Source organism: Balaenoptera physalus (assembly GCF_965194825.1).
Source record: "Balaenoptera physalus genome assembly, chromosome: 16".
Taxonomy (NCBI): domain Eukaryota; kingdom Metazoa; phylum Chordata; class Mammalia; order Artiodactyla; family Balaenopteridae; genus Balaenoptera; species Balaenoptera physalus.
Genome location: NC_138898.1, coordinates 85,615,512 through 85,637,694, shown reverse-complemented (window position 1 = coordinate 85,637,694; position 22,183 = coordinate 85,615,512). Strand labels below are relative to the sequence as shown.

The 22,183-nt window shown below is 57.2% G+C and overlaps 3 protein-coding genes and 1 long non-coding RNA gene across 6 annotated transcripts; 2 read left to right on the top strand and 2 right to left on the bottom strand.

The window, feature by feature from the left end:
* Positions 1-4,081: 4,081 nt before the first annotated feature.
* On the bottom strand, positions 4,082-9,705 carry LOC309644627 (uncharacterized protein). Its single transcript, XM_082428458.1, has 4 exons — positions 9,620-9,705; positions 8,643-8,713; positions 8,097-8,226; positions 4,082-7,745 (listed from the first exon to the last, which is right to left on the bottom strand). The coding sequence occupies exons 1-4, from the start codon at positions 9,657-9,659 to the stop codon at positions 7,684-7,686; spliced, it is 303 nt and encodes a 100-aa protein (XP_082284584.1). The 5' UTR covers positions 9,660-9,705; the 3' UTR covers positions 4,082-7,683.
* SLC12A9 (solute carrier family 12 member 9) lies at positions 8,370-17,281 on the top strand (the record flags this gene model as incomplete). Of its 2 annotated transcripts, XM_082428445.1 has the most annotated exons (14): positions 8,370-8,517; positions 9,263-9,485; positions 9,643-9,777; positions 10,245-10,376; positions 10,806-11,114; positions 11,796-11,903; positions 12,026-12,137; positions 12,712-12,869; positions 12,978-13,060; positions 13,239-13,363; positions 13,510-13,702; positions 13,885-14,059; positions 14,281-14,427; positions 16,389-17,281. In XM_082428445.1, exons 2-14 carry the CDS (start codon positions 9,305-9,307, stop codon positions 17,279-17,281), a joined length of 2,751 nt encoding a protein of 916 aa, XP_082284571.1. In that variant the 5' UTR covers positions 8,370-8,517; positions 9,263-9,304. The 2 variants fall into 2 exon arrangements, with proteins under 2 accessions (XP_082284571.1, XP_082284572.1); XM_082428446.1 differs by lacking the exons at positions 9,263-9,485; positions 9,643-9,777 and having other exon boundaries at positions 8,373-8,517.
* Positions 17,282-17,855: 574 nt separating this feature from the next.
* On the top strand, positions 17,856-21,982 carry TRIP6 (thyroid hormone receptor interactor 6). Of its 2 annotated transcripts, XM_082428455.1 has the most exons (9): positions 17,856-18,256; positions 18,547-18,674; positions 18,764-18,889; positions 19,181-19,567; positions 19,882-19,975; positions 20,093-20,262; positions 21,027-21,205; positions 21,479-21,599; positions 21,714-21,982. In XM_082428455.1, exons 1-9 carry the CDS (start codon positions 18,148-18,150, stop codon positions 21,843-21,845), a joined length of 1,446 nt encoding a protein of 481 aa, XP_082284581.1. In that variant the 5' UTR covers positions 17,856-18,147; the 3' UTR covers positions 21,846-21,982. The 2 variants fall into 2 exon arrangements, with proteins under 2 accessions (XP_082284581.1, XP_082284582.1); XM_082428456.1 differs by lacking the exon at positions 18,764-18,889 and having other exon boundaries at positions 17,857-18,256.
* On the bottom strand, positions 20,437-21,513 carry LOC309644629. The gene is made up of 2 exons (XR_014254527.1): positions 21,406-21,513; positions 20,437-20,727 (listed from the first exon to the last, which is right to left on the bottom strand). It is a non-coding gene; the product is annotated as an uncharacterized lncRNA (long non-coding RNA).
* Positions 21,983-22,183: the final 201 nt, after the last annotated feature.

Below are 22,183 nucleotides of genomic sequence, written 5' to 3'. Positions count from 1 at the left end.
CCGTGTCACTACCTGGTTTGATGCTTGCTCCACAGACCCAAACAAATCTCGAGCCCTCCTTCCTTCATTATTAGAGCACTTAGAGTACTTCACTGTCCTCCCAGCCCAAATATGAGGCTGTCATCCCTGTTCCCTGTCCGTGATCAATATATTGGTGTGGCAGTGCCTGTGTGGAGCACACCTCTCCCCCAGCAGCTGGTAGGGTTTTCTTTTTGCTATCCACCTGCTTACAGTTGTTTGGAGTGGGCTTGGAGTTCGGACTTTTTTCTATATGTAATAAACAAACAACAAACAAATCATCCCTTTCACCATCAGTTGTAGAAATCGTCACTCCTTTTCCTATATCCCAGTCCCCCTTGTAAGGCCCACCTGACCCTGTCAAGTCTAGAGTTAAGTTTACCTGGGAGCTCAGCAAGTTTAAATTTAGGCACCCCTCACCTTCCAGGCTCCTCCCACCACCCTGGTTAATGAGTGCCATCAATTTAAACAGTTTTCAAGGTGACTCACCGTAGGAGAATGTTTGAAATGGCCCCAAATCTCACACCTCTTACACGAAAGGAATCTGATAGAGATTCTGACAGTACCAATAATAAGCTGTAAAGCTCAATGAGGTTTTTATAAACTCTCAACAATGAAAGAAAAAAAACTGAATCGGCCATACTAGAGAAAGACAGACAAAGAGAATAGAAAATAATATGATAAAGTCATTATCGTATGAAGAGGTGGTCAAAGAGTTTGTATCTAAGAAACAGGACATGAAATTATTATAGCGATGTGTTGGCAGCTATTAACTACAAATATTATGGTGTTTTTCTAGATTTTGTAATATTTATGGTGTTTATCACGTTAACATTGCAACTGGTTGTGATTTCTCAATCTAAGTAAACATTAACTTTTACACCTAATTTTATATTTGTGGTTTTGTTTTTGTTTTCTTAAGGAGGGTTTCCCCAAATTGTAAAAACATCAGGACCGGGCTTCCCTCGTGGCGCAGTGGTTAAGAATCTGCCTGCCGATGCAGGGGACATGGGTTCGAGCCCTGGTCCGGGAAGATCCCACATGCCTCGGAGCAACTAAGCCCGTGCGCCACAACTACTGAGCCTGTGCTCCAGAGCCCGCGAGGCACAACTCCTGAAGCCCGGGCGCCTAGAGCCTGTGTTCTGCAACAAGAGAAGCCACCGCAATGAGAAGCCCGCGCACCGCAACAAAGACCCAATGCAGCCAAAAATAAATAAATTAAATAAATAAATTTAAAAAACAAACAAAAAAACCCATCAGGACCCAAAAAACCTGAATCCACTGCTCTTATGACCACCACAAACCTTCCTGAACTCATCATATGCAAAGTTGTAATGGACACATGCCTTGATTAATTTATTAGTGATTGTATATTTGCTTGTATGTGGCTCTAAGCTTCATGAAAGCAGGTGCAACATACATTGTGTTCACTGCTTTAAGTCCCATGCAAGCCTTTCTCATAGTAAATGCTCGATAAATATTTGTGGACTATTTATCCCCTTATTGATTAGTCATTCTTTAATTTACTCAGCAATAATTTTTTGTATATATATATATATATATATATATATATATATATATGGGGTTTTTTTTGGCCGTGCCGCAAGGCATGTGGGATCTTAGTTCCCTGACCAGGGATCGAACCCGTGCCCCTCTGAAGTGGAAGTGCAGAGTCTCAACCACTGGACTGCCAGGGAAGTGCCCCAATATACTTTTTGAAGAATTACTATGAACCAGGCCTGGAAACACAAAGTTATCCTCTACCTTCTAGGACTTGACAGCCCAGGGGTAGAAACTGCCATAAAACCTCAACAGAACATAGGAGGCTATGTGTTGAGCATAAAGGGTGGCAGGCAGAGGGTCCTATGGGATCACAGAGGAAGCACAGGAATCCAGCCTGCAGGTTCAAGGTGAGCTTTCTGGAGAAGATGACGCTATCTGAATGAGTCCTAGAGGAGATTGGTGGGAAAGGTTGCTTTCAAGGCAGAAGGAACAGCAAGTACAAAAGCATGGATGCAGTGAGATTGTCCTCAAGCTGCCAGCGTTCACATCGCCAGGGTGTGGAGTGCAAGGATAGTGACAGTGGATGAGCTGGACACCTAAAACCGAAGGGTTTTTGGCAAAGAAGCAACATCGTCAGATTTGTTCCCACTTGTACAATTTTGGAGAATAGGTTGAAAGTGATCAAGGTTGAAGGCAGAGAAACCAAATACAGTTCTCCAAATGACAGTGAGGGCTTGAACTGACATGGATGAGTGGGGGGGGGGGGTTCAAAAGATGTCAAGGAGCTAGAGTGGGCAGGATCTGGAGCCTGGCTGGGAGGGTGAGGGATTGGGCAGCTTGGTAGGAGCTAGTGAAACGGGGAGGAAGATGATGGGCATGTTGCGTTTCAGATCCCTGTTGTACCATCCAGGCGGGGCCAGAAGTGAGCTAGATCTGAGCTCAATGGGTCTGCAGCTCAGAGACAGGTTTTTGGCTGGAGATACCAGTTTGGGAGTTATTGGCATACGATGGCAATGGAAACTGCGGGGAGTGGGACTAGGGGTGTGGAGGAGGCTGTAGAGATTGGGAAGACTGAGGAAAGCTTTACTACTTCACCTTTTTTTTCCCTAAACAAGCATTATCGAATTTAAATCATCACAGGAACCCCGTTAGAGGATGGGTGTTATTATGATATCCACTTTAAAAATGAGACAGGCTCGGAAGGTTAAGTGACCTGTGCAATGCACTCAGCTAGTAGCCAGCAGGTGGGCCTGACACCGCACTCAGCATACAGGACAGCCTTCCAGCCCCACCTCCAAGGACCTGTAGGACACACGTGTCCTTTTCCTCCTTCCTCTCTCACCCAGGCCAGGCTGAGGGCACTTCCCTCCCTCAGCCTTGGACCCTTTCTCTTGTGGAGCCCCTACTTCCCACTAGACATTAAAGGGGTGTAATTTAGCCCCTAACATTCACCAGAGCCTGGCCCAGCCAGCCCCCAATCTTGGTGCTGGGGAAGAGGAAGGGACCCTGAGCACTGATGGAGTGGCAGGGGACTGAAACAGCCAGGACCGGGAGCAAGCAGCAGTGCGAGCGGATAAGAAGGAGCGCAGGGGAAGGGCAGAGCTCACCACAGAGGCCAAGGCTACCAGAAGGCAAGGAGGTAGAGAGAACGGAGGCAAGGGGGCTGGGGACCAGAGCTTAAAGGGAGGGCTGGGGGTGGGTAGTGCGGGGTGGGGGTGGGGGGGGAGTCGGGGAGGTAATGGGAGGCTCATTGTCCCAGCAGGGGGAAGTCTTTTGTTTCCTCTCTTCCCTTGGCAGCCTGACAGGATATGAGGCCAAGCCCCCCCCCCTCCATGCCAGCATCCCCCCACCCACTGGACAGGGCCCTTCCCTTACCATTGTATCCTTGACAGGGATGGGGGCAGGGGGCAATGGCTCTAGGTGGGAATACAAGGACTGTTCGTGGCTGGGGGCTAGGCTACCGAGGTCCTGAAGGGACCAGAAGCCCCCGGGCTGGTTCGTGGAGCTTGGCAGGGAAAGCTCCGTGCCTGGGGAGGAGCAGGAAGCCAGGCCAGGGTGGGGCCTGCACCGAGGGTAGCAGGTCGGGCCAGGGGGCGGCAGGCTGGGCCCAGAGGAGATGACGCAGCCCTTCAGGCCTCTCCCAGCCCCCACCATTCCAGCGTGGGGGCCTGAGAGCTCACCTGAAATCCAGTGTTGACATCCCCCCCACTAGGGCGGTTGGGATCTGGTAGAGCCCAGCGAACTCCGGGGTCCGGCCTGGGCCCTCCACCGCCGCTTTCCTGTACTCCCTCCCTCCCTCCCCAGGATCCAGGAGTCTGGCCTCCCGCTGCGGTCCTCCAGGAACCCTGGAATTTCATCCATCCCCTCCTCTCCCTCCTGGGTCATTTTGCTCCATCAGCTGTTCCTGCAGGAAGGGCGCCCTGCTCAGCCTCGCCTCTCTTCCCGAGCCTTTTGTTTGCTGGGTCTGCAGGAAACTGTAGGGGCGGTGGCCAAGGGCTCATCTGCCCCTGGGGCCTGAGGGAGGGGGATGGCCCGGATTCACGAGACTTAATCCTGGGGAGCTCACGGCGGGGGTAGGGAAGCTCGATCCTCGGGGAATTAGCATTTAGGACCTGAACTCGGAGTTGGGGCACCCGGGGGCGGGGATTGGACGTCCTATCTCCGAGGGGCGGTCCGGGTGTGTGTTCGGGGATTCCTAGAACTGGAGGCTGGAGGGACACCCCGAGGTGACCTAATAGGTGGGAGCCAACACGAGGGGAGAAAAATCTAGATACTGAATCCCACAACCTCGTCCTACACGCCTCGGATCCCGGGAATCCCAAGCGGTGGGGAGACGGTAGGCAGGTCAGACCGAGCAGTTTCTGAGGACTAGCTAATTCCTTTTTCTTTAAAAAATGGTGGGGAGGAGGACCAGCACGTAGCCTATGAATTCACGCCTTCCCAGGACGCACCCGCAGACTAGGCGGCGGCGCGGACGCTCTAGCAAGCTGGCGCCCTCTCTTTGTTTGCCCTCTCCCTGAGGCCACCCTGGGCGCCGCCATATTCCCTTCCCAGCGGGCGGGGCGGGGCCAATGCAGTCACGTGAGGAGCAAGCCCTCAGGTCCGCGATGGTTCCCAGAACCGTCAGGGAATGATTCCTGAGGTCCACTCGAGTGCCAGGAGCTGTTAGAAGTACCGGAGCTAGAGCAGCGAAGAAAAGACAAGTTCCTGTTTCGTGGAGCTTAACTTTCTGTTGGGAATAGACAGTCAATGAACAAGATACACAAGTAAACGACATGTATTAGTGTTAAGCGCTATGGAGAAAAAAATAGGAAAGTGGGATGGGAAGGAAGGTGTAGTTCAATTTTAAATGGGACTGGCGGAGAAGATTTCACTATGAATAAAATATTTGAGTTCAGAAGACAAAGGAGGCTCATGCCCTGGGTGCCACAGGGCGTTCTTGGGAACAGCCCAGAGGTCGTTGTGGGGTGAGATCAGCAGATGAGAGGTGAGGGCAGGATGCATATCGGGTAGGGCTTCATGGGTAGGGTGCCCATATAATATATAGACCACTCTGGGTCACTTCTGAGCGAAGGATATGCTGTTAATACTTATGCTAAAGCAACAGGCACAAACTGGTAGTTGGACTGTAGTCGGTGAATCAGAAGGTAAGTATGGTTACCTTAAGGGACTTTGATTTTTACTCTGAGGAAAATGGGAAACCACTGGACAGTTTTGAAAAGAGAAGTGTCATGAATGGATACTTGCTTTAATAGCATCCCTCTAATCTGTTGAGAATAGAATGTAGGGGCCAGGGCAGAGGCAGGCACACCAGTCAGGGGGCCACCAGTCAGGGAGCTGTTGCAATAATGCAGGCAAGAGATGATGGTGGGGACTTCCCTGGTGGCGCAGTGGTTAAGAATCTGCCTGCCAGTGCGGGGGACACAGGTTCGAGCCCTGGCCCGGGAAGATCCCACATGCTGCGGAGCAGCTAAGCCTCTGCGCCGCAACTGCTGAGCAACCCCCGCTCGCCACAACTAGAGAAAGCCTGCACACAGCAATGAAGACCCAATGCAGCCAAAAATAAATAAATAAAAATAAACTTATTTAAAAAAAAAGAGATGATGGTGACTTGGACTAGGGTGGTAAATTGGGGTTGGATACTGGTTGTATTTTAAAAGCAGAGGCCAGGGCTTCCCTGGTGGCGCAGTGGTTGAGAGTCTGCCTGCCAGTGCAGGGGACACGGGTTCGAGCCCTGGTCTGGGAAGATCCCACATGCCGCGGAGCAACTAGGCCCGTGAGCCACAATTACTGAGCCTGCACGTCTGGAGCCTGTGCTCCGCAACAAGAGAGGCCGCGATAATGAGAGGCCTGTGCACCGCGATGAAGAGTGTCCCCTGCTTGTCGCAACTAGAGAAAGCCCTCGCACAGAAACGAAGACCCAACACAGCCATAAAAAAAAAAAAAAAAAAGAAAAAAAAGTAGAGGCCAAAGGAATTGCTGATGGGTTGCATGTGGGGTGTGAGAGAGAGTATTCAAGCACAACCCCAAGGTTTTTGACCTAAGCAACTGGGTAAGTGGGACAAGCACAAGAGGAGTAGGTTGTGGGGGTGTGTTCAGGCGTTGGATTTTGGATATGCCAAGTTTGAGTTGCCCATTTGATGTCCAAGCAGAGATGTTAGTATGTTCTTGGAAGTCTGAAGTTCAGAGTAGAGATCTGGGCTGTAGATACACCCTTGAGGCACTGTTATAGAGATGGTATTTAAAACTAGGGGATTGGATGAGATCACCAAGAGAGTGGGTGTAAGTGCTGAAAAGATGTCTGTGGACTGAGCTTCCAGTGCTCAGTGGAGCCTCCAGTCTACAGTGGCCTCTTGGCTCTTCCTCCAACACCTAGCAGTGCTCCAGAGTTGAGACAAGAGATGAGGAAGAACCAGCAAAGGAGACTGAACGGGAGGATAGTTGCATTTACCAGGGCTGTGATTTTGCCAGGAGGTGTAATAAAGTGAGAGAGGGGCAAGGGAGTGCTTTTCACTGACCGTGAACTTTAAGCTGGGTAAGAAGGGAAGTGAGTGGAGGACAGTGGGCAGAGGGCAGGATCAATGGATTGAGGGTCCGGTGAGGTGGAGGAGTGTTCAGGTCAGGGCATGACAAAGACCCTCCCCTTGACCAAACTTCAGTCAGGTTCCTCTGAACCTTCTTCTGGACTAGGCCTCGACCTTGGCCCCCATCCTTGCTGGGCCTTCCTAGCTCAGTTTAGAGAGAATCCACCCACCCTTCATATCTGATCACCCTGGCCTGCCTTCAGCAAGGATCCAGTTAAGTCCCTTTAGCTAGAATCCCCCGATGCTTGGTGTTTCCTCCTAGTAATTTTCCATTCACTGACCCCCTCATTCTGCTTGTTGGCTCTAAATCCCCAGCTGATTTTGCTGTATTTGGAGTTGAGCCCGTTCTCTCTCCCCTATTGTGAGTCTTGACACCTATTGCAATAGCTCTGAATAAAGTCTTCTTTACTGTTTTAGCAAGTGTCAGATTATTTTTTTTCCTCAACAGGCATAACTAGAAGTGGTGAATGAAAAGAGGAAAGGGTACATTAGTGGTAATGACAATGTCTAGGCATCACCATTGGGTGGGATGGAGGGTGAGATCTATGCAGAAGTGGAGTTTAAGCACCTGCCAGCCCAGGGTGTTGGAAGTCTCATCCATGTGGATGTTGAAATCACCAAAAACTGTGACAGGAGGGATGTTGGAGAGACCCAGGAGCCAAGCTCCGTGTTGTGGGTAGCAGAGATGACCACTGAAAATGCCACAGTTTAACTGCTCATGAGACCTCTCCCTGGCAAAGCCACATTTGTTCTGCTTTGAGCCCCTTCCTCTCCTAGGGAAAGGTTGCAGATAATTTACAGCCCAAGGCCAGTGGCAGGAAAAGCGGTGTTCATTTCCTGAGGCTCAAATGACAGTGTAACCATGAAGGACTCTATAAAGTTAGGAAATTATTACTGAAGTTCTCCAAGCTTCAATTTGCTAACGTGAAAAATGGAAATCATAGCGGGATCTACCTCACAAAGTGATTATGCATATTTCATGTAGTACCGTATGGAAATAAGTTATTGAACATTTCGGTATTGTTCTCAAGTGCCTATTAGTTTATTGAACACTCACAGCAACCTTAACCGGGAGGGTCTAGCTAATCCCCATTTTACAGATGAGGAAACGTTGCCAGGTGGTGCTGACGTTGATGGCATCTGTAAAGAGTGAGGAGTGGGTCCTAACTCTCAGAGGTTCAAAAGTCTGGAGGGGACAACCTTGCGGGGAGGCACGAAAGCGGGCGGGGGACCAGGCCGACCTACGGCGGCTTGCTCCTCCAGGGCTCGCCCGGATCGGCGGCCAATGGCTCCCTCTGGTGGCGGAAGAGCAGCCAGTGGGCTGGACAGGGCGCGAGGGGAGGGCGCCGCAGGGGCGAGGGCTGAGGCCAGGACCTGGTGGGCTTTGCAAGGATCCGAGAGGCTGGAGGAGTAGGACCCCGGAAGGCGTGGGCCGACAGGGCCCCGCGTTCCGGGTGGCGCACCTGGGCCAGGTGTTGTGGCTCCGCCCACCTGCCGGAGGCCTTTCGCCGTCACGACACGCCCCTTTCAGCAGTGTCTCCTCCGGGCGCCTCCGAGCTCCGCGCGGCGGGCGCCTGTTTGCACCAGGGTGATAGGCGCAGTGGGAGCCGTGGCCCACACCCTGCCGGAGACGCACGTTTGAGTGGCGACCCGGGGCAGCACCCGGGTCGCACGTGGGGCGGGAGCCGCGTAGGCAGCGGGAGCCGGGCGGGGCGGGGCTTCCCCGGGCTCGCCCACGGGGCGGGGCCGGGCCTGGGGACCAATGGGGCGCGTGTGTGCTGGGGGTGGGTCAGGCTCCGGGCCTGGCATCCCGGTAGCCACAGCTGTCTTTTCCGGCACCCGCGCCCCCTCCGCCAGTAGCGGACCCTCCGGCTCTCGGGGATCACCCCCGAGCGGCTGCGTCCTCCGGTGGGTAAGTGAGCGCCCTGCCACACCCAGGCGGTGAGGGTGCGCCTGGCCGGGGAGGAGCGAATCTCGGCCCCCTCCAACCCGCCCGGGGAGAAAGTGGGCAGGAACCGGTGCGGGGAGGAGGACCACCTTGTGTCGCCGGGCGGTGTTTTTGTTTTGGTCGTCGAGGAGTTGTTGGGGCGGTAGAGTCTGGGGGACGCCTGTGTGGGTGGGAGGAATCTGGTGAGATTAAGGAAAGAGGAGGCTGTCTGAGATGGGTTGAGGAAGAGTGTTGATGGAGGGTGGGGCTTTGGAAGATTCGGAAGTTTCTTATCGCCCGGGGATGAGGTGATTGCATGGAGGATCTTGGGGGGCGGCTCAGGACTCCGGAGGAGGGGGTGAGGAGGGCCTCCTGCCCATCACTCACTTCCCTTTTGGGGGATTTGCTTCCTCTTGTGCTGCTAGTTAAGAAGGCGGAGGATCTTTGCACCTTTCCAGAGCCACTGCCATCCCTAGTCTCAGGGATACGGGAAAGGGGTGGCCTCAGGAGCTGGGAGGGGCCATGGTACCCACTGCTGAGGCTTAAGAGTCTGCCATTGTTGGGGCAGTGGCCGGGACCTGTCTACCCTCCACTAACTCTTTGAGTTGTTGCTGAACATGAGTGTGTCTGTGTGTGTGTTTCCTTTCGGGGGAAGCTTCTGGGTGTTTGGTTAGAGGTGTTTTGTGGGGGGCTCCACCGAGCTGCCTTCCACTCAGCAAACTCTTTGCAGGCTTCATAACCCATTGGCAGCTTCCTCTGCCCGCTGTCGACCATGGCCAATGAGAACTCTCCTCTGCTGGCCTACCGGCTCCTGGGCGAGGAGGGGGTTTCCTTCCCTGCCAATGGGGCCGGGGGTCCTGGAGGGGCGTCTGCCCGGAAGCTGTCCACCTTCCTGGGTGTGGTGGTACCCACGGTCCTGTCCATGTTCAGTATAGTTGTCTTCTTGAGGATTGGTGAGTGGCAGGGGTTTACTTGGGGGTGCAGTGGGGCGGGACTGGGATGAGGTTGGGGAAGGGCCCTGGGAGAAATGGGCGGATGAAGGGCTTGGGGTGGGGTGGGGGGTGCGATGGGTGAGCCGCCATCTCACCTGCTTTGTCACTCCTGTCCCAGGGTTCGTGGTGGGCCATGCTGGGCTGCTGCAGGCTTTGGCCATGCTCCTGGTTGCCTACTTCATCCTGGCACTCACTGTCCTCTCCGTCTGTGCCATCGCTACCAATGGAGCTGTGCGAGGGGGCGGAGCCTACTGTATCCTCCAACGTCGGTGGACAGGGGTCTGGGCTCTTCTGTCTTATAGTGGGGAGGAGAGGGCCCCTCCCTGCATCCCCTGGTGGGGTAGGACAAGAGGGGACAAGTTCTAATGAATGTCCAGCAGACGGGTTGGTATGGGGAAGGTGACAAACACGACCTGACACGTTAGTGCCACTTTCCAGTTCACCAGGTGTCTTCCCAGCTGCCATTTTGGTTCTAATTGACAGTCCTGTCAGTTAGGTAGTATTCATCTTATGGACGAGGAAATTCAAGAGCATTAGTGACTTGGGCAAAGCCACGTGGCTTGGGAGTGGCTGCAGTGGGACACACTGCCTCTGGGAACAGTCCCATGTGTTCAGGGAGGTGAGGCCTGGAGGGCCAGCTGCACGGTGCTTTGTGCCCGGGCGCTTCCTCACACTCCAGTTTCTTTTCCCTTAACGCTCACCCCCTGCTTCCACTTTCAGTCATGATCAGTCGGACCCTGGGGCCTGAGGTCGGGGGCAGCATCGGCCTCATGTTCTACTTGGCTAACGTCTGTGGCTGTGCCGTCTCCCTGCTGGGGCTGGTGGAGGCCATGCTTGATGTCTTCGGGGCTGGTTTGTGCTCCCCACCCTGATCTGGGCAGCTCTGAGGATTTGCCGGGTCTGGGATTCTGGGATCATGGCAGAGAGAGAAGCCCTCTCCAGGAGAGATGCATAGCGGTCCTTTAGCTCAACTTTCTTGAGCTCCTGCTGTGTGCCCAGCCTCGTGCAGACATCCAGACATCCGAGAGAATGTCCTGGCCCGTGAGGAGCTTCCCATCTAGTCAGGGAGGCCAGATTAACACTCCTAAAATTGACAGAGCAAGATTGGTGGTACCCACCAGGCAGGGCTAGGATGCTGGGGTACAGTTGGGTGGGGGAGTGGAAAAGATGGCCTCTCTGAGGACAGGTGGGCCAAAGATGGGGTCTCTTCCTGCTTTGAGTCATGGTTGGGGTCCCTCCTTGGGGGTCTGGCTTTCTAGCTCTGTTCCTTCCTCTCTACAGATGCCACGGGTTCCAGCGGGCTCCGCATCCTACCCCAGGGCTACGGCTGGAACCTGCTCTACGGCTCCTTGCTGCTGGGCCTGGTGGGCGGGGTCTGCACCCTGGGGGCCGGCCTCTATGCGCGCGCCTCCTTCCTCACATTCCTGCTGGTCTCCGGTTCCCTGGCCTCTGTGCTGGTCAGCTTTGTGGCTGTGAGGCCCAGGGACATCCCCTTGACCCCTAGACCTGGCCCCAACGGCTCCTCCCTGCCGCCCCAGTTTGGCCACTTCACCGGCTTCAACAGCAGCACCCTGAAGGCCAATCTGGGCGGTGAGCTGGATGCAGGAGCCCTGGGGTTCTCAGGGCGAGGGACGGGCGTGTGTGTGTGGGGGGCTTGGAAACCCTGGATGAGAAGAGATGTCAGAGAAAATCAGGGGCGGGTGGTCTGGACCTGGAGCAGTACAGGTTGATTAAGATCTGTTGGGCGTGTATTGGCTGCTGTCTGTTTGACCCAGCTGGGCACGAGAGTGACCACAAGACAGTCCCTACCTTAGAGGAACTTGTTTAGTTGGAGAGATAAGATGTATATTCAGGAAACAAATTGCATAATAGGACCGAGTGTGATTGAAGTAGACAAGAAGCACAGAGGAGTCCAGAGGAGGGAGACCTGGGTATGGGCCGGGGAGGGTGCGAGCTGGTGGAGCTAGAGGTGGCGTGAGCGGGGTTGGGAAATTCAGATAGGAGGTGGAGGGAAGGCGTCTTAGGAAAGAGCGTGGATGAAGGCCTGGAGGGAGGAACGGAAGAGCATGGGGAGAAGGTGGTGATGAGGTCAGCTGAGCCAGAGCCAGAGACGGGTCCGGGCTGGGGTCTTGGTGAGTTGGTGAGGGTGGTGGGGAGGCAGTGGGGGGGAGGTTTAGCACGTGAGGAGGGGGTAGCAGGGCCAAAACGCCCGGATCCCTAGGAAGGATGCTGATCCCCTCTCCTCCCTGGGAACGATTCCCGTCTCCTCAGCTGGCTACGCCAAGGACTACACCACGGGGGCCACGATGACCTTTGCTAGCGTCTTTGCCGTCCTTTTTAACGGTTGCACAGGCATCATGGCCGGGGCCAACATGTCAGGTGAGAGTCCTGGGGGGAGGGGGGCTGCCTTGCCGCCTTGTGCCCCTACAGGGCACGGAGGGTTCAGGGACACAGGGCACGGTGGGGGGTTGACCTCCCTCCCTCTGCTCCCTGCCCTCCAGGGGAGCTGAAAGATCCCAGCCGGGCCATTCCTCTGGGCACGATTGTTGCTGTTGCCTATACTTTCTTCATCTACATCCTGCTTTTCTTCCTCTCCAGCTTCACCTGTGACAGGTGCCTGGGGGAGGGGGTGAGCCTGGTCCTTGAGGGGGTGGAGTGGAGGTGTTGTCACACCTGGATCACCAAGGGAAGCACGGGCCGGGGCGGGGGGTGGGGGGCAGATACCCAAGTTGTTGGGGGGTGTGGAGAAGATGGGGACTGTTCCTCCCACTGGGAGAGAGTTAGAGCTGCTGCCCCGGATGCGGAGGGCTGGCTACATGGTAACAGCCAACCCGAAGCCAGCATTTGCTTTGTGCCTGGTACTATTGTAAGTACTTGGTTTGGGGGTGGGGTGGGGAACAGCTTTCTAGTCAATTTGTATTTCCATAAATATTTGGCTTCTTGTGCACGTACTGTTGGGAATGTCCACCCTGTGATTAAATCCAAAGCAGCCCAACGACAACCAGTGAATGCCAAGTCTAACCCCTGGGCACACTTGATCTATCAATACGGTCCTTGAGATCAGGGCTGGGGTCAGTTCAGAATACCCAGCGCTTAACCTCAGCCAGTGTTGGGAGAACTGTTCTCACCAGGCCCCTGGGATGGATGCACGTTTATTATCTGCACCCTCCTCCTTTCCTTCCTGTAGGATCCTGCTGCAGGAGGACTACGGGTTCTTCCAAGCCATCAGCCTGTGGTCCCCGCTGGTGCTGACCGGTATCTATGCCACATCGCTCTCAGCCTCCATGAGCTCCCTCATCGGCGCCTCCCGCATCCTCCACGCCCTGGCCCAGGACAACCTCTTTGGTGCGCTGTCCCCTGCCTCGTGCCCGGCTCTGAGCGCACCCTCCCGTGTCTGTCTCGGTCCCCCCCTTGGCCCAGGCTGATATGTCTGCTGCATTTCCGTTTGCACAGGAGTGATCCTGGCGCCGGCTAAGGTTGTATCCCAAGGGGGGAACCCCTGGGGAGCCGTGCTCTATTCTTGGGGCCTAGTGCAGGTAAGCTTTCCTCTTCAAGCTGCCCTCACCCTCACCGCAAGCCCCCCCTGGTTACACTCGCGGGACCAGGAAGGGTCAGACGCGCACTGGGAGACGTGCCTGAAAAGGCAGGATGTGTTGGCGTTGGACGGGGAGCGGGGCGCGTGGATGAACGCCCAGCCTCTTGGTCCTTGTCCAGCTGGTGCTCCTGGCTGGGAAGCTGAACACGCTGGCCGCTGTGGTCACTGTCTTCTACTTGGTGGCCTATGCTGCCGTGGACCTGTCCTGCCTGAGCCTCGAGTGGGCCTCGGCCCCCAACTTCCGGTGAGCGAAGGAGATGCCTGTGTCCTCAGAGAAAGGGAGGGAGGAATGGGAAGGCCTGGGACCAAGCGGGAAGAGGCTGCGGATGGAGTGGAGTGGATCGCTGTCGGGGCAGCCCTGAGCGTCCTTCCTTCTCTGTCGGCCCCCAGCCCCACCTTCAGCCTCTTCTCCTGGCACACCTGCTTGCTGGGGGTGGCCTCCTGCCTGCTCATGATGTTCCTCATCAGCCCCGGGGCCGCTGGCGGCTCCCTGCTTCTCATGGGCCTGCTTTCTGCCCTGCTCACGGCTCGAGGAGGCCCCAGCAGCTGGGGTTACGTCAGCCAGGCCCTGCTTTTCCATCAGGTGGGGGGAGCTTGGGGGGAGGGGAGGGGGAGGGGAGGGGGAGGGGAGGGGGTGGGGACGGGAACGCCCACGCCCGGAGGAGGCCTCCTCTTCCCCCGGCTGCGTGCGCTGGTTCCGGCCCAGGTGGTGAATGGGGGCCGCGCCCCGGAGCCCTTCCTCCTGTCACCTCACCTGGTCCCCAGGTGCGGAAGTACCTGCTCCGGCTGGACGTCCGGAAGGACCACGTGAAGTTCTGGCGGCCGCAGCTGCTGCTGCTGGTGGGGAACCCCCGGGGCGCGCTGCCTCTGCTGCGGTTGGCCAACCAGCTCAAGAAAGGGGGCCTCTATGTGCTGGGCCATGTCACCCTGGGAGACCTCGGTCAGTGCCTCCGCTCACCCCTCCGCCCCGACCTCTCCCTCCCTCCCGTTCCCAGAAGCTCTTTGTGTTCTTTGTGCCCCAGAGGCCTCGTGCTTCTTCCCAGATGACCCTCCCTACCAGCCATACCCCTGCCCAGACCTTTCTTTTCTGCCCACGTGGACTTGGACTCTAGGAGAAAGTACGTGAATCTGGCCCACATGGGCTGCCTGCCTCCTCCGCAGACTCCCTGCCCTCGGACCCCGTGCAGCCGCAGTACGGGGCGTGGCTGAGCCTGGTGGACCGGGCCCAAGTGAAGGCCTTCGTGGACCTCACCCTCTCGCCCTCCGTGCGCCAGGGGGCTCAGCACCTGCTGCGGATCTCAGGTCTTGGTGAGCTGCTCCTCTCCGGGTGCCCTCGGCCCCCCACTCCGTGGCCCCTCTCAATCTCTGCTCCCCTCCCCCAGAGAGTCAACCACAGATTGCAAACTCCAAAAGGAACCCACAGTCTAGTGCAGACAGGACTTGGTTCTCAAAGATAAAAGACAGTGTGTGATAAGGTCTCCGAGGTGACGCCTTAAGGACTAGAGATGGAACAACACCGTTTGTCTGTTTTCTTTCTGACCCATGCTTGGGGCACAGGCTCTGAAGAACATGTTGTCTTTCAGGGGGCAGTGGGAGGAGTATTTGAGGTGGGGCTGCCCCATCAAATCTAGGGTAGATGCTTTCTAACCACCAGAGTTCAGAGAGAGGAAGACCACTGTCACCGATGTGGCCGGCAAAGGTTTTGTGATGAGATGGTATCTCAGTTGGGCCTTGAGAGGAGCAGAGAAGTACGGGGTGGTTAACGTGGCCCCCAGAGACTACAAAGGATGCCAGGGGTGTGTGGGTCTGATGCTGTCGCATGGAGTGGAACAGTCCGAGCTCCGTGACTGCATCTTCGTGCCAAGGCCTCCAGCCCAGCTCCCCAACTTCCTCCAAATTCCCGCTCAGCGCCTCCATCTTTCTCAACCCCGGGACTGGCGTCTGTGCCCTCTCTGAGCGCATGCTTCCTGGTTCACTTACAATCTGGCAAAAGTTCAAGTGTTGGACATTGCCCTGGTCGGTGTCAATCAGAACCCTGGAAAATGCTCAGGAGGGGGTGTGACTAGTTTAATTTGCAAGATCAACTGGAGTTCCCACCTGCCAAGGTGTTTTAGGGGTGTTACCAAGCATTGTTAGCTAGAACCTGGAGCATCTGAGGGCTTGTCTCTCCTCAGCCCCACCTTTTGTTGGGGAGAGACCCTTGGTCTCTGGACCAAGAGACCACTCCTTTCACGCAATTCATCCTGCAGAAAATGATTCAAACGAAAAGGAAAAGGTTTCCTTTAAGCGGTCAGTCCCCCAGCATGGAGAATTTGATTTACTGGCAGATTTTGAGTACACCTTTTGTCCCGTGAGAAGGGGTCTTAGAGGAGGTCTGAGTCTTCCTGTAAACTCAGCCCTGGTACAGTGGAAATTATCTGATTCCATATTCGTTGTTCAGATACTAAAACCCAGGAGCTGTCAGCAGGGACTGGGGGCTTTGTGGCTGGTGCACCACCGGCTTAGTGGCTCAGAGAATGGGCTCTGGTGCTGGGTACATCGTGTTCACTTGCTGGCCCCAGTGTCAATCAGCCATGAGCCTTTGGGCAAGTGACTTCAGCTCTCTGGGTCTCAGGTTCCTTATCTGTAAAAGGGGGTGAGTAATAGTTCCTACCTCATACTGTTGCTTCAAGGATCAGATGAGTTAAAACACAGAGTGCTTTCAACAGGATGGGGGCTCCAGTCAGCGTGCAGACGGTGGCTCACAGGGGACAGTGCTTTGGACACGCTGTCGTTAGGGCTTTGCAGTCACAGAAACAGATTGTGCAGCCCCAGCCCTGAGTTCTCATCCTCCCCTAGCAGGGTCTGAGCGCTGTTTCCCTGGGGATTGAGGCCATGCGCTTGACTAATCAGGGGGTCCCATCTGCCAGTGGAGTCAGACTTGTATCTCCTATCATGAAAAAGGTGTTGAAGCCCAGAGTGAATACATCCTACTGCCCCGGAACGGAAGTGCTTCTTAGTTACAAGAATCCTAAGGCGAACTTTGCCTATTTAAATGGGGGCGATTAGTCATGGAGATAAATCAAATAAATGCATGTGAAAGTGTTTGGGAAAACTAAAAGTCATTATGCAAATGTGCATAATGTTGCCTTAAGAGGCCAAGCACAATGCACATGTCATACCTGATGGCTGACACACCTTGCTGTCAGCGGGTGGGAGTGGGCACCTATTAGCATAGTGTGAACTCAGCCTGAGTCTGATTCCTGTGGGTTCCTTCCTGCCTACCCCAGGTGGCATGAAGCCCAACACGCTGGTCCTGGGTTTCTACGACGATGCTGCACCCCAGGACCACTTCCTGACGGACCCAGCTTTCTCTGAGCCTGCGGATGGCACCCAGGAGGGCGGGTCCCCGGCCCTGAGCACCCTGTTCCCTCCACCCCGGGCTCCGGGAAGCCCTCGGGCTCTCAGTCCCCAGGACTACGTGGCCACAGTGGCAGACGCCCTGAAGATGAACAAGAACGTGGTTCTGGCCCGGGCCTGTGGAGCCCTGCCCCCCGAGCGGCTAAGCCGGGGATCTGGGGGCACCTCTCAGCTGCATCACGTGGACGTGTGGCCCCTCAACTTGCTGCGGCCCCGGGGCGGGCCCGGCTACGTGGATGTCTGCGGCCTCTTCCTGCTGCAGATGGCAACCATCTTGGGCATGGTGCCTGCTTGGCACAGTGCCCGCCTGCGGATCTTCTTGTGCCTGGGGCCTCGCGAGGCGCCAGGGGCAGCCGAGGGGCGGCTCCGGGCACTGCTGAGCCAGCTGAGGATCCGGGCCCAGGTGCAGGAGGTGGTGTGGGGCGAGGGGGCTGCGTCGTCCCAGGAGCCTGAGGAGGAGGAGGAAGGGGACTTCGTGAACGGCAGGCGGGGAGACGCCGAGGCAGAGGCCCTGGCATGCAGTGCCAACGCCCTGGTTCGGGCCCAGCAGGGGCGCGGCGGAGGAGGGGGGCCTGGTGGCCCTGAGGGTGGGGATGGCGAGGAGGGGCCCGCCACCGCCCTGACCTTCCTGTACCTGCCTCGGCCACCTGCTGACCCTGCTCGCTATCCTCGCTACCTGGCGCTGCTGGAAATTCTGAGCCGCGATCTGGGCCCCACGCTGCTCATTCACGGCGTCACCCCTGTCACTTGCACTGATCTCTGATGCCCATTCCAAGTAGAGAGTGTCCAGGTAATTGTAATCGGGTGGCCCACCTTGATTACGGGGTGAGGAGGGGAAGGGCCGCCTTCCACCCGCCTGGCACATGGGACTCGGACCCTGGTGGAGGTATTAGGGGATCCTGGTCTCTGGCATCTCTCGGTCTCTGGGAGAGGGGCCCCGGTGCACTAACGCAGGGCAGCTGTCTCCGCCACCACGGGGGAGGGCCCCCTCCCCCCGCTGGCCTCCCTCCCTTCACCCGTGCCTTGACGGGGGCTGGGTCTCCGCTTGTGACTCTAGGCTACCTCAGTCTCCCCACCTCGCCCAGCAGACTCCCCGACCACTGGGGTTTTGATGTTTTTGTTCTGTTTTATTTTTCTAACTGCCGAACGTGAATAAAAGATCAAAACACTACGCATTGGCCGGGCGTTTCTGGAGGGGGGCGGGTAGCTGGGACGGAAAGAGGGAGAAATCTGTATGGGGGATGGGGAAAGAGGGGCGCTGGAGCGTCCCAGGGGCGAGGGGGCCACATGCGGGACCCGGGGCTCCGGGCCTGTGGGAGATGGAGGCTGCCCGCAGCCCCCAGACTCAGGCTCCCGAGGAAAGCCCTCCCTGCTCGCAGGAGGGGGCCCGACTCGGGGAGGGACGGCAGTTTAGGGCCTAGGGGGCCACGTGACCCTCCCCCAGGAATGCGGTGACGTCACCGGGGGCGTGGCCGTCCCCAAAATTAGGGAGGAAGGGGAAAAAAAAAGCCAGAAAAAGTTTCTTTCCTGGAGTCCCAAGCGAGGTGTGGGACAGAAGAAGGGATCAAAGTCAGAGGCCCGGGGCTCCGTGGGGCCCTGACCGCTGTCTGGAGTACCCCTTTCCAGGCCATGTCCGGGCCCACCTGGCTCCCCCCGAAGCAGCCGGAGCCTGCCAGAGCCCCTCAGGGGAGAGGGCTCCCCCGAGGCGCCTCGGGGCCGCCGGCGGCCCACGGAGCAGGTAAGGCAGCCCAGTGCGGCCGAGGAGGCCACCGGGCCACCAGCGCTCACCTCTGTCCTGTGGCTCCTGCCTCCCGCTGAGCCCGCCACTGCCGCCCCTTCCCAAGCCCGGCTGGACCCCGCCGCCCCTGCCCCCTCGCGGCCCTCCCTGCCTCCTGCCCCATCCGCGGACCCCAGGTGCGGGGGTGGGGGCGTGGGGGAGGGGAGAAGAGGGACCCAAGACGGCGGCGTCCACAAGTGTCACCCTCTCCTTCCCCAACCCCACCTTCGCTCTCTCTTCCCTCAACCCAGCACTCCAGCCCCACCCCAGGGTCAATTTTTGCCCCCTCCCATCTGAGCAGTGTTACCAGGCCCCTGGGGGACCGGAGGATCGGGGGCTGGCCTGGGTGGGGTGCCATGGAGCACCCCAGCGCTCGCAGGTGAGCACGGGGATTGGGGGGTGGGGGGGCTTAGGGCAGGAGAGGAGACCGTGTGATTTGCTTTCTCCCTGCTTTTGCTCCATCCCCAGGGGCTCCCCGCAGACAGGGGGGGCTTGCGCCCAGGAAGTCTGGATGCTGAGATAGATTCCCTGACCAGCATGCTGGCTGAGTTGGACGGGGGTCGAGGTCACGCCCCAAGGCGGCCTGACCGGCAGGTGACTCCCCTGTCCTGCCCCTGTCCCTTCCGGTCCTTGTCCCCTGCCCCTCCCCCCCCCAAGCCTGGCCCCTACTCTGAATTCTCACCCGCCCGCCCCCTCTGTGTGAGTGATGCCCACACCAGCGTGGAGGAAGCTGGGTCACCAAGACTCACTAGGTTGTCAACCACTCGAGGGAGGCCCCTTGTCAAAACCAGTGCTTGCCTGGGTGCCACATGGGGTAGGGGGTTCTACGGATGTGTGTCCTAGAATGGGCCCAGCTCACTCCTTCTGGTCTGCGTTTCTCCCCAGGCTTACGAGCCCCCTCAGCCCCCTGCCTACCGCTCAGGCTCAGGCTCCCTGAAGCCGAATGGAGGGGGTGTTCCTCCCCCGCCGCTCCCAGCATCCCCCTATGGGGGCCCCACTCCAGCCTCCTATGCTACGGCCAGCACCCCCGCCGGCCCTGCCTTCCCTGTGCAAGTGAAGGTGGCACAACCAGTGAGAGGCTGTGGCCCCCCCAGGCGGGGGGCCTCTCAGGCCTCTGGGCCCCTCCCGGGGCCCCACTTTCCTCTCCCAGGCCGAGGTGAAGTCTGGGGGGCTGGCTATAGGAGCCACCGCGAGCCAGGGCCGGGGGGCAAAGAAGAGGCTGCTGGGGTCTCCAGCTCTGCAGGAGGAAGAGGAGGCGGGTACGGGTCCCAGGTAAGCCCCCGGGCACTGGGATTTGGGGTCCTCAAAGACAACTGGACGCTGACTGGGTGGGGTGTGGGTGGGGTTTCACGTCCCGGTTGTCAGAGGTCTGGGGCACTGGAGCTCTGGATCCTCTGGGGGTGGGGGCAGGTCAGGAAATAAAGGAGGGAAGGGGTCTAGATCTGCACACTGGCTCCTGGAGGGGCACCCCTGGCCCTGGGCTGGGATGTTCTCCGATGAACTCTCTGGGTAGAATTGCCTGGTCACCCTCAGTGACAGCATCAGGAGCTAGAGGTAGGGCCAAGCCCCTGATTCTCACCTCCCAGGTCCCCCTGAGCCAGCCTCCCGAGGAGGAGCTTGAGAGGCTGACCAAGAAGCTGGTGCACGACATGAACCACCCACCCAGCGGGGAGTACTTCGGTGGGTGAGCTGACCCTGGGCAGGGCGGGAAAGGGGAGGTGGGGCTGGAGAGTCAGAAGGCCTGTGGATCCAGCTTCCCGGCCTGTGCAGATTGACCCTGTCCTTCCCCGTCCCCAGGCCGGTGTGGTGGCTGCGGAGAAGATGTGGTCGGGGATGGGGCCGGGGTTGTGGCCCTGGACCGCGTCTTTCACGTTGGGTGCTTTGTGTGTTCTACGTGCCGGGCCCAGCTCCGGGGCCAGCATTTCTACGCCGTGGAGAGGAGGGCATATTGTGAGAGCTGCTATGTGGTGAGTGGTTGGGGCTTAGGGGGATGGTTTCCAGTCCAAGATGGGAGCTCGATATCCGAGCCCCAAAGAGGAATAGGGCTTGAAGCGGGGGGACTAAAACTGATATACAAGAGGAGATGAATGAAGTAAGTAGCAATACACTGGCTACTGGAGAGGAAGGACGATATTCCCTCATACGTGTGAGGCACTTATTTTATTTTAAATTAAAGATTCTTTTGGCTGCATCGGGTCTTAGTTGTGGCACATGGGATCTTTCGTCGCGGCACACGGGCTCTTCATTGTGGCGCGCGGGTTTTCTCTCCTCCAGTTGTGGCACTCGGGCTCCAGGGCGCATGGGCTCTGTAGTTTGCGGCACGCGGGCTCTCTAGTTGAGGCGCGCGAGCTCAGTAGTTGTGATGCATGGGCTTAGTTGCCCCACGGCATGTGGGATCTTAGTTCCCCGACCAGGGATCGAACCCGCGTCCCCTGTATTGGAAGGCGGATTCTTAACCACTGGACCACCAGGGAAGTCCCGAGGTGTTTATTTTAGATTTAAGAGTATGTGAGGCAGATATTACTACTGAAGGAAACTGAAGCTCAGAGAGGTTAAATAATTTGTCCAGGAAGCTGCAGTGCTGGGGCTTGCACTCAGATCTGTTCAAGGCCACCCTTCACTGAATCACATGCAGGGGGCTACAGACACAGATGGGTAGGCTGGCAGGATGCCTGTAAGGGCTGCCGTGGGTCTCCCCAGCCCCCGACCTTCCCGCCCTCCTTCCCGACAGGCCACCCTGGAGAAGTGCTCCACGTGCTCCCAGCCCATTCTGGACCGGATTCTGCGGGCTATGGGGAAGGCCTACCACCCTGGCTGCTTCACCTGTGTGGTGTGCCACCGCGGCCTCGACGGCATCCCTTTCACTGTGGATGCCACCAGCCAGATCCACTGCATTGAGGACTTCCACAGGTCAGCGGGGTCCCCACCTTTTGTCTCAGGATGTCTGGCCTGGCCTTTCCCATCTTCCGCATCTCTCCTTCATATCCCGGTACCAGCCGCTCCTGTTTCACGCCCCTGGCCATGCCTCCTTCTCGTTAAAATCACTCTCTTTGCCTAAGATCCAAGACCCTACCTACCTCTGGCCTCTCCCGTTCCCTCCTGCATCCCACCTTCTCTGGGCTCCGTTGTTAGTTCCCTCTAACCCTGGGGCTTGACAGTCTTCTTGGTTCCCTTCCACCCCAGGAAGTTTGCCCCAAGATGCTCAGTGTGTGGTGGGGCCATCATGCCTGAGCCAGGTCAGGAGGAGACGGTGCGAATCGTAGCTCTGGATCGCAGTTTTCACATTGGCTGTTACAAGTGTGAGGTAGGAGGCCTGGCCAAGGGAAAAAGGGTTATTGGGGTCTGGGGTGCTGAGCACGAGGGAGAAGGAACTCAGGGGTCCGGGCCTGATGGAAAGCTGTTGCTTCTTTCCGAACAGGAGTGTGGGCTGCTGCTCTCCTCTGAGGGTGAGTGTCAGGGCTGCTACCCGCTGGATGGGCACATCTTGTGCAAGGCTTGCAGTGCCTGGCGCATCCAGGAGCTCTCAGCCACCGTCACCACCGACTGCTGAGTCTCCCCAGGAGCACCTGCTGTGTTCTCCCTTCCCATCAACCACCCTCCCCAACATCTACCTTTATAACTTTGTCACCAAATGCTGTCTTCTCTTCCTCCAATCATGAAATAATAATCCCTCGAGTTTGTAAAACACTTCGAAGTCTGTTGTCTCATCTGATTCTCACAGCAGAACAACACAAGCACGGTTGTTGTGACTGCCTGCGTTTTCGGCTAAGAAGTGACTTCCTGGAACTTCCCTGGTGGTCCAGTGGTTAGGACTCTGAGCTTCCACTGCAGGGGGCACAGGTTTGATCCCTGGTCGGGGAACTAAGATCCCTCGTGCTGAGCATCTTT